This window comes from Pteropus vampyrus, unplaced genomic scaffold, assembly GCF_000151845.1.
Source record: "Pteropus vampyrus isolate Shadow unplaced genomic scaffold, Pvam_2.0 Scaffold54, whole genome shotgun sequence".
In the NCBI taxonomy this organism is placed as follows: Eukaryota; Metazoa; Chordata; class Mammalia; order Chiroptera; family Pteropodidae; genus Pteropus; species Pteropus vampyrus.
The window spans coordinates 6,887,702-6,897,268 of NW_011888835.1; the positions used below are offsets into that span (position 1 = coordinate 6,887,702).

At 41.5% G+C, this 9,567-nt stretch overlaps 1 protein-coding gene across 2 annotated transcripts in view; it reads right to left on the reverse strand.

Moving 5' to 3' along the window:
- Window positions 1-1,305: 1,305 nt before the first annotated feature.
- Window positions 1,306-9,567, reverse strand: part of SAMD12 (sterile alpha motif domain containing 12) — a 369,255-nt gene continuing 360,993 nt past the window's right edge. For both annotated transcript variants that reach the window (XM_011360374.2, XM_023530789.1), the window contains one exon: window positions 1,306-9,003. Coding sequence is in view for 1 of the 2 variants with exons in the window: in XM_023530789.1 (XP_023386557.1) it covers window positions 8,981-9,003 (23 nt within the window). In the remaining variant the exon portion in view is untranslated. The remainder of the gene's footprint in view (window positions 9,004-9,567) is intronic.

The window sequence follows — 9,567 nt, forward strand, 5'->3', positions numbered from 1 at the left end:
TTAAAGGCAGAGAACTGGAAGAGGAAAAGGAAAAAAAAAATAAGAGAAAGAGACAAGAAGAGAAGGAATGGTCAGAAATGATTCAAGAAAGGTCAAGACAAAGATCTTGTTGGGTCTTGGGGCTCTTCTTTGACATCTTCTTTAACTGATGAAAAAGGTCACCCCATTTTCCTGTGTTCTTAGTCTGTATGAATAGAAACTGGGAGTAAATTGTGCTGTTAGAGTTACAAGCTATGTAGACATATTTAGAAGGTTTGTACATTAAGTCAGTAATCTAACTGAAAATGTGATCACAGGTTTTGCTCTTGGGAAGCTTTTTCTGAGAAAAAGAAAAAAAAAAGACAACCTAGATTTACAGTAAACATGTAATAAAAAAGGTAATGGGTGCTTTCTTTTTCATGCAATTTATAAGTGCCTCTTCCTTTCTGGGGTAGCAGTGTGTCTCTAGTACAAGTTGAGGCAAATCATCCTATTCAGGAAAGTCATAGTGGTTGTAAGCACTCATAATGATGTCTCCTTGAGAAAAGGACAGGTGAAAATGGTAGTTTAGAGCAGGTGAAATAACCTGTTGTAGGAATTCAGTGTATCATATGAAACACTGGTTTTTTTTTTTTTTTTTGTAATTTGAGAAAAAAAATGGTATCTTTTAAATACATGGCTGAGAGTAGCATGTATACAGATGTTTGCTGAACTAAGGAACGGGCTGTGCCAAATCTGTTTGGAAAAACTGGTTTCTAATCCCAGATCTACTGGGCAGGTGTTATTTGAAGGTCAGTATCTCTGTTGATAAAAGACAGGTAGCTAGCTGATAGCTGTTAGCACCTGAGGGAGATGAATATGGAGGTGCTGGGAAATATCATTACATGCTCTTAAAGCTCTCTAGGGTGAGAGCAAATTGGTGGGCCAAGACTTGTAGTCCCAACTCTTTCTAGGGTGTTACCATATGTGGGAATGAAGAGAGTGGTGTGTTTTGCCCAGCTGTGCTCAACACTGACGCATTCGACAGTAATAGTGATCATGCTGGTGGGATTTGGTGCTGTGGGAATTGTGTGTGCTGGGAGCTGGAGGGAGGCCACCAATTCATTGCACATATATTATTTCTCCAGGAAACACAGCATAATTGAGGACAATTTTCCACCATGAATTGCATCATTAGCTAACTCAGGGAAAGTGAAACGCTGTTAACTTTTCTTTTTCTTCTGCAAAGCTGATGAGCTGAAGAAAATAGAAATAAAAAGTTTAATGTAATTTCTTTTTCCAAGGATATATGTTGAAAACCAGAATCAAAACACTTTGACACGGTAATAGAAATCCCACATTTTAATACATTGCCATGCACATAAGGAATCAAGTAATGCTGAATACAAAATAGTCAAATGTACAAAATGATAAAAGCAGATTTTCAAGCCTGATAGAGATCATGCTCATAGATACAAGGGGGCAAAAATCTGTACAGTTTCATTTTTATCAATTTAAAAAGAATCATGCCTCCCATTTCTTTTTTTGAGGACAACCCAAAACAGAAGGAAACGTTATAAGAAAATATAAAGGAGACCCAAAGGGAACTGGCAAGTCGATAGCTGCTTAAGATATGCAAATTGGTGGTTCCAAATTGTGGTGCACAATAATTCTGATGTTTAGAGGAAAAAGTTTCTAAACATTGTATGCCCTGGGAATCCAAGGAACTAAAATGAACATCCAACAGAAAAGGCACTCTTATTTTACCACATAAGTTTCTTGTGTCCTCTTAAGTCCAGTCTTGGGAATTTTTCCAGGGTGCATAGAGAAAAAACCACAGTTGTGGGCAATGAATAAGGAAAATACTTATTTAATGAACCACTCCTAGGGGACTAAGAGAATTCAGATTGCTGGTTTAACTACTCGCTTAAGGAAGCTATAAAAATGTCTACCATCCACATAGGCTTTTGTACTATGAAATGTGCTTTTATAGTCACGTTTGTTAATGTTTGTAAAAAAGTGAACCAGGTTTTTTTTTTTTTTTCTTCTTTTTTAAAATCAGATTTCTGCCCCCTCATACACTATTAAGAGCGCTGGTCTTATATGCAATTCATATTGTGTGATTTTCTTCCTTTTTCTTTCCTAGGACACATACTAATATATAGTAACTCACCTAGAAGCTTCCTATGTCTGTTTGTCAATTTCACACTCTCATTGGTCTTCGCTGAGGCTGGGATTGGCAATCTTTGCCTGCATTAAGCCAAGCCCAAGGCTTTCTCACTCTTTAGAGGACAAGGTCATAATACTCTAAATCTCTGGGAGGTGAAGAGGTGGAGATAAATGGGCATCTTTGATGTGGGCTCTGCAGACCAGCCCCCATATTTTGGAAGAAGCATGTGTGAGTGTGCATGCACGTGTGTGCACGCGTGCAAAATGCCGACTGGTACTTTATTATTTTTTTACCTTTTACCTTTTTACCTTTTACCTTATTTTTACCTTTTTAAATCTCAGAATGGAGTCTTAGTAATAACAGCAATGAGGAGAAGGCATAAGGGAAAAGGCTCACTGACTAAAGCCTGTAGCCTAGTCACCACGATAATTACACCGATATTGTTGGTATAGGACAGCTCCTCCACTTAGCTCATTTTAACCCCTGTCTGCTAAGGCGGGATGGCTAGCATCCCAAACGGATGAGCAGAAGCCTTTAGAGTTGGGCGAGTTCTACTGAATTCACGTATTCTTGAATTCAAAACATCTTCCCTTTTATCAGAGCAGTGCCAGAGTACACAAAGTCCTAAGAATAACTGAGGGATATAAACCACAACAGATCAATATTTTCTTTTCTCAGGTACTTTTTACTGCTAATATATAATTTTGTCACAATATCGATCGTTTCTAAAATTTTGTGTGCAGCTATTTAATTTAGTGCCTAATGACATTAAGTAGTTGGCTTAATTGGAACAAGAGTCGTATGATTTAGTAGTACAAGAGTTTTGGTGGAATTAGTATCAAAACATCTGTGCTGGCTTGGCCTTTTAGCAGACTAGTCGCTTCTGTGCCAACCAGGACAGACACTTAGAGGGCAAAGTCAAGAACCTGGCGCTCTTCAGCTCTCGGCAACGTGAACTCTTTTCGCTAGCTCAACCACCGTCTCCTCAAACACAGCCTTGTAAGGAGAGCATTTTTCTGTTGGTGGAGGAAAGACAGTGTGGAGAGGTCATTCAGAGCCCCCAGAGAGACTTCAAATGGCCTACATATGAGTTTAAGCAAGTGGAACCCTGACGACCCCCAGTGGGGCAAACTCTCCTGGAAGAGGGTACAGCTTCTTTCTGGTGATTTTGAAACTCCTGAGAACTTCAAAAGGTGTTTTCATGGTATTTGTGCTATTTTAGAGGCAGGCCAGGCTAATCTCTGAGGAGATGGAAGAAGATCACATCAGCTTGTGGAATGGGACGGGAGCAACCACCAGACGCTCAAGGCATTTCACGGCAAACAATTGTTTCTTCGAGGTTGTGTCACAAATTTGGCTCCTCTGCCCTGAGAGAGCTAATGCTCTAATACGAATCTCTTGTTTTGGACTTTTTTTTGGATTCGAATACATTTTATAGAAATTGGGTGGTGGTGATTAAATATAATCACACATAACAGATCTATGTGCTCTGAAACATAGACCCAGCTTAGAAGTCCACATTTGGTAGCTGTGTGTGCACTAATGTGGCAAAGCCACGTGAAAGCAGCTTGTTTATGTGCTTGGATCCAAACCACTGAAATTTAAAAGGCTATAACAACGCAGAAGGTAACCAGCAGAACCTTTGTGTCTTAAATGTTTTAGGTGTTAGTATCTCCAACTCTGGTAATCTTACCATCTCTTTGTCGTTCCCAACAGTAGGGCTGTTTCTGTCACTCTGTACCTTAGGTAAAAAAGCCTGGGTTTAAGAGCCTAAAGCTTCTGTTAATAAATGTCTGAGGTTTGGAAAACAACAAGCAAGCAAGCAATTAAACAAATGAAACCCCCAAATATGAAAAGGATATTATGTAATCAGAAATAATGTCCAAATATCCACAACGCTTTTGTCAACCAGTCAACAGCAATTCAATGCAAGTCATATGGTTCCTCTGAAATTTAATTATTAGGTGTATGCTGCTTGTGCTTTCTAGTGCTTGATGTAATTGGGAAAGGAGGCTCTGAGGTAAGAATGCTTGGAGCTCTTGAAGACTTTGAAGCAACCCTACATGGCAAATGAAATTTGAGTTTTACAAAGTTTTTTACACCCGTTTTTTTGCTGTTCTGCAGAAGTTATTTCTCAGTCTTTGTGCTGTTGGGCAGGAGGTCTAAAACTGGACCCATACTCAATGGCACTTCTCCTTTGTATTTCTCACTGGTGAATTTCATTCTAAAATTTTTAGATCTTAGAGACGGAGCTCTTCCCCTCTGGCCTGGAGTTTTCCCTGCAGGGCCGTGATGATGGCCAGAACAAAGACAGTGCTGAGACCGCATCTCTAGCCATCTTCCCAAATGAGAATCTCCAAGGAGTACCTATTTTGCTCTTTTTGTGGCAGGACCACCCTGTGCACTTGGCCAACTTCTCTGTAAGCTTCCCATAGGTGGTTAGCCTTCAAAAGAATGCTCCCTGTCTCCCTACTAAATCTCCAGGGCAAACTAGTGGGAATGCAGCCCTCTTTGACCTTGAGGTTGTGCGGTGGTGCCAGAAATCATATACATTAATAAAGTAGAATTCCGAAGACAGTTTTCTGGCCATAGGATTAGATGCAGATCCAAGGAGACTAAAGAGAGAGGATCTGCTTGTCTTTGAGATAGAATCCCCAGCTGTGCCCTGAGCAGTTGCATCTCCTTGTCTGTCCTCTTTCATGATCTCATGGGCCCCGTTTTGATTAGTAGCACTGACCAATCACACCCTGGACAGATGAGAATCCATAACCCACTGGCATCTGGGCAGTAAGCTTTCACCAAGATCACGCTTAAGAAGGAATTCTAGTACTGGGGGGAAAAATGGTGATATATTTTTCTGTTTAGTCCTTTATAGAATATTTGAAATCTACCCACAGAACTATGTTAAAAGAAAGACATTAAAAGAAAAAAAAAAAAACACAAAGCAAAAAAGTGGAGTGGAAAGGGCTATGGGAAAGGTGAATAAAAACAGCCTTTAAGGCATAAAGAAATTTATGTCATTTTCAAAGATTAGTGTTCAAAAAGAGACTGCAGCAGCCTTAAGTCTAGTTGTCAAGAAACCAAATTACTCTAAAGAACATGGAGAAAAACATCACAAAGAACGAAGCTGCTAATGTGGTGGGAAGAGGAAGTCTTGGTGAAACTAAAGTGCTAGGGGGTCTTGAGAACTTAACTTCCAGGCGATTTTTAGTGTTCCCATCCAAAATCAATTACGTGACATTTGCAGACGAAGAAAGCATTTGGAAGTAACCAGGGGATAAATCCATTCAAGGTTTTTATCCTGAGTTTATAGTCTCACATAAAGTTGATATTCTTTTTCCCCCGAATTTGAAAAATGGCAGAATTCTCTCAGAACTAAGGACTATTTATTAGCAGTGACTCTGGAGAGACCCCCTGTGCTGTTTACCCATATTCTGGAGGTAGCAGTCAGGTGTGTGGTGACACCTCACAGAGCCTGAGCAGGGATTTGAAGATGCGTCATTACCCACAAAGAAAGCTTGTAGGGACTCTATCTCCCTAGGTATGTAATAAACTACTAAAGTGATTTGCTCTTTACCACAGCAGAACCACCATGCTCTGCATGTTTCAAATTCTGTTCTGGAGTGGGACAAGCTAATCCCCTCGGCACCCCAGCGAGTCTGATAATTATTCATTTCTGTTCATTCCTAACAGTGCCTTTCCTGCACAAGTGTGGGTGTCAGCCTTTTGCCTTTTAATATAAGGTGTAGCACAGGTTTAAGTAAAAAGAAAAGGTAAGCATCAACAGTTTACAGCCTCTAGATATCAAAATATTTCTCCCATATCTCCTTGTCTCCTGCTTCATACTAAACAAAACTCACCCCAGCCATTTCGGAACTTCTGGGAGGTCAAATTTCCTGCACCCACCTTGTGAAGTAGGTGCAGCATAGCAGGAAGTAACTGTGGGTAACTGCAGATCAACGCCTAACAAAGAATCTGGAGCCTACAAAAGGCAGCGTTTCTCCATTTTGCTGGTTTAGCTCCTGACTGCTCAGATTTTATGCCACCATGTTTCCAAAACTATCCCCCAGAAATGATTTCAAAAAGGGGTGAACGGTTTGGAGAACAGTAGTAGTTCATATGCAACATGTGGTTCATGAAGGAATTAAGGCATTTTTAGAGAACTCGTCTTCAATTGGGCTCTTTCATTGTCTTGTCTTTTGGCCTTTCCTATTTTCATCTTCACCCACTATCTTTTCATAATTTTACAGCACTCTTTTGAAAGAAAAAAAAAAAGGCTAGAACATTCAACTTATGTAATTTTTTCAGAACATATTTTGAAAAAACCAAAGCAAGTAAGGATGAACCGCCATCATTTAATGAACATCTGCACCATCAGGCATGTCTTGCTTTCCGAGGGTGTTAGCGATCGTCCCAGAACGTCCCTGGCTAAACCAATTAATTCCCAACTGCAGTATCTCAGCATCTGGCAGTAGTTCTTTTGGATTCATCAGGCCCAATTCTGTGTCCTCAGGACTAGTTATAGATTTGGAGTGTCAGAGAATCCAGCGTAATGAGGAATGGTTGTATCTCTATAAAGGATGGGAATGTAGGTGACTAGGGTGGATAACAAGGAAAGCAACTGAAAGCTGCTTTGGGAAGCTCTTCTTGGCCTAATCTAGGCCCTGGGAGGGTGGGCTGTACGTGAAGGTTGCAAATATATGGCCTGATGCCGTCTACTACCTCTTCCTCCTCTGTCCACTTCCTCAGGCAAGGGAGCTACCTGCTGCCCTGTGCATTTTCCCAGGCTCCTCTGGCAGGGAGTGACTGTGTCTCAGTGCAGTTTCCGCTGTGGAAAAAGTGAGGTGGAAATACTGTTCGGAAGGAGATATTTCATAAGGGCAGGAGAGTCTGCCTTGTACATGTTGCTGCCCGAGTACAATATTTGGCACATAGTAGGTGCTCAACAAATGCTTGCTGAATAAAGGAAGGAATGAAAGAAGGGAGAGGCCCTGTCACTGGAATTGAAACTCAGGAGTGGGCGCTGGAGACTGGGATGTTATGTCCAGAGCTGCTGGCAGCCAGGGTTTGGCCTCCTAATTCTGAATTTGTGAAGAATTACAGTCTGCCGAAGGGCTGGCTGTCCTGCCGCCACCCTGGCAAAGGGGCAGATCTCGGCGGTGACTGCCACTCCTTGGCGTTCCTTCTTGGAAGTCCCCTTCTTTGGCACTACAGCCCGGTAGGCTCGTGGTGAGTCGTCTTGCTGGGTGATGGGATCTCTTTCCCTTTCCCTGTTAGTAGTTTTCCAAATCTGTTCACAGCCCGTTTCTCAGTTGGCATTTTTCGATCAGCTGTGCATTTCCTGAGACCTACCCCCTCCCCCCAGGGGAGGCAAGATGCAGGGAGAGTGGACAAATGGGTGGGCGTGCTGGCAGGCTCCCAGAGTTGTTATATACGTGTTTATAGAAAAGATTCTGAGGCCTGTCAGTCCCAAGTTGAGATCATGGGCACAGAGAACATACTTTGCTGAGTTTTTGATTTAGCCAACTTTATATTTTCAGGAAAAAAGTTGCTAAAGTATATGTAAGGGTCAGTCAATACAGACATTTCTCTAATGCTTAAAGATAAGCAATAACTGGATTAACCTATTTCACAGGACTGTGCTTTGTTGTAAAACATAATAAAAAAAATTAATTGTAGGTATAATCCCAGAAAAAATGAAAGGGACGAGTAGGTTTTCTCTTGAGAAAGGAACTTAGTGTCATATTGGCCCTTTTCCTTCTCTCAGCATGCTGGGGGGCGGGTCACTTGCTGTTTCTTTCTCTTCACAGAGCTGTGATTTAAACTTGACCTAGAAAGTCTTCCAAAGCCTTAAAGTCAGACCACACAGGAAAACTATATTCTGCTGTCCCTACCATTAAGCTATCACGGTCTTTGATGAAATGAAGGCCACTCTCCTTTTTTTCTTGGGAGGAACTCTTCTATAGACTGAGAGAATATGCACACTGGCCAAACAGAAGCCTCCCGTGTTTGAGTATCTGCGTGTGCGTGTGTAAGTTGTGCCTAGGTGCGAGGCACCAAGAGCTATTACAATCAGCAGGCCCACTTCTCCTTCTCTCTGGTGCTACAAGGAATCGGTTGTTCAGTAAAGTGTCAAGAGAGTAAGTCTAACAGTATCGTGGCCATATTTACACCGATCTACCACAAATAACTGGGGATAGGACAGGAGTGCAGTTTGTCTTGGACAGTCTGAGCCAGCAATAGGACAAGATCTATAAAGAAAAAAGGAAATACTTGTTTTCTCACATGTACTGAACGTGCTGATTCGTTTTGGCATCGTGTTCTCCTATAAAGTGCTTAAGAGTTGGGCAGAATACCTTTAGATGTCATAACTAACATAACCATGTTGACATTCCAGGGCGTAATATGGCGAACACTTTCACTGAGATTACAGAACTGCTGTCACTTTTTTCTAACACATCATGCCATCTGCACACATAATAAAAGAATCCAGTAGTTGCCATGCTAAAACAGGACTTCTAGTGAAGGGCACAGACAGCTCCCCAAAGGGAGCTTGAGTTATGCACAGTGATGAAAACTGGAAGCAATTTTCCAGCTAATGGTCTGCCAATGACCGCTTGGAATGAGCTGGCACTGTATATTATGCACCTCATTTAAAAATCCACAGCAAACTACGATTTTCCAAAGCCCATAATCTTGACTGAATGTTTTTTTTTTCTCCCCCAGTTAATCTGGTGAATCTGTCAATGCTCCAAGGATATCTTCTGGTAGTGCCACGAGTCAGTCTTTCTGTGAGGACCAGACCACGTTCATATCGCCTGGCAGGACAGTGGCTTCGAAGGCTAACCACGTTTATGGAGAACCCTCGGTTGAGGCTGCAAGAGGAAACGGGAAAATACAGTACGTTATTTCTTTATGTTCCCAGGTACCGGCACGTAGTAGTTGTCCTAGTCAAACAAACCAGAACAAACATCCTTAGGTCAAAGAAGAAGCTCTAGCAAAGACACTGGTTACTCAACTCCAGGACAAACTTATCGCGGCTTGTGTTCTTGAAATGTTCCTCCGCCATTTGGCGGACATCCATCTCAGGGACAGGCAAAGTTGCCTGTGTTAACCTAAAAATAAAAGGCCTTTCAAAGTAAGAGGCAACTAGCATTTATTTAAGATTAAAAAAAGAAAAAGAAAGAACAGCTATTCAGGAAAGCACAGCTTCAGGCAGAAGCCCAAATAGCATTCTGATTAGGAGACAAAGGCACTGGGTATCTTATGAGAAAGAGAAAGTGAACAATTACATCAGTAGAAGGCAAGCACTTCTACTGGTACAGGTAAGCTAACATAGTGACGCTAATTCTAGACAATGATTTTAATGTTTGGTCCAGTAGTCATCATATCTGCTTTCTTGTTGCTATCCTTGCAAACAGTTCTTTGGGGCACCATGT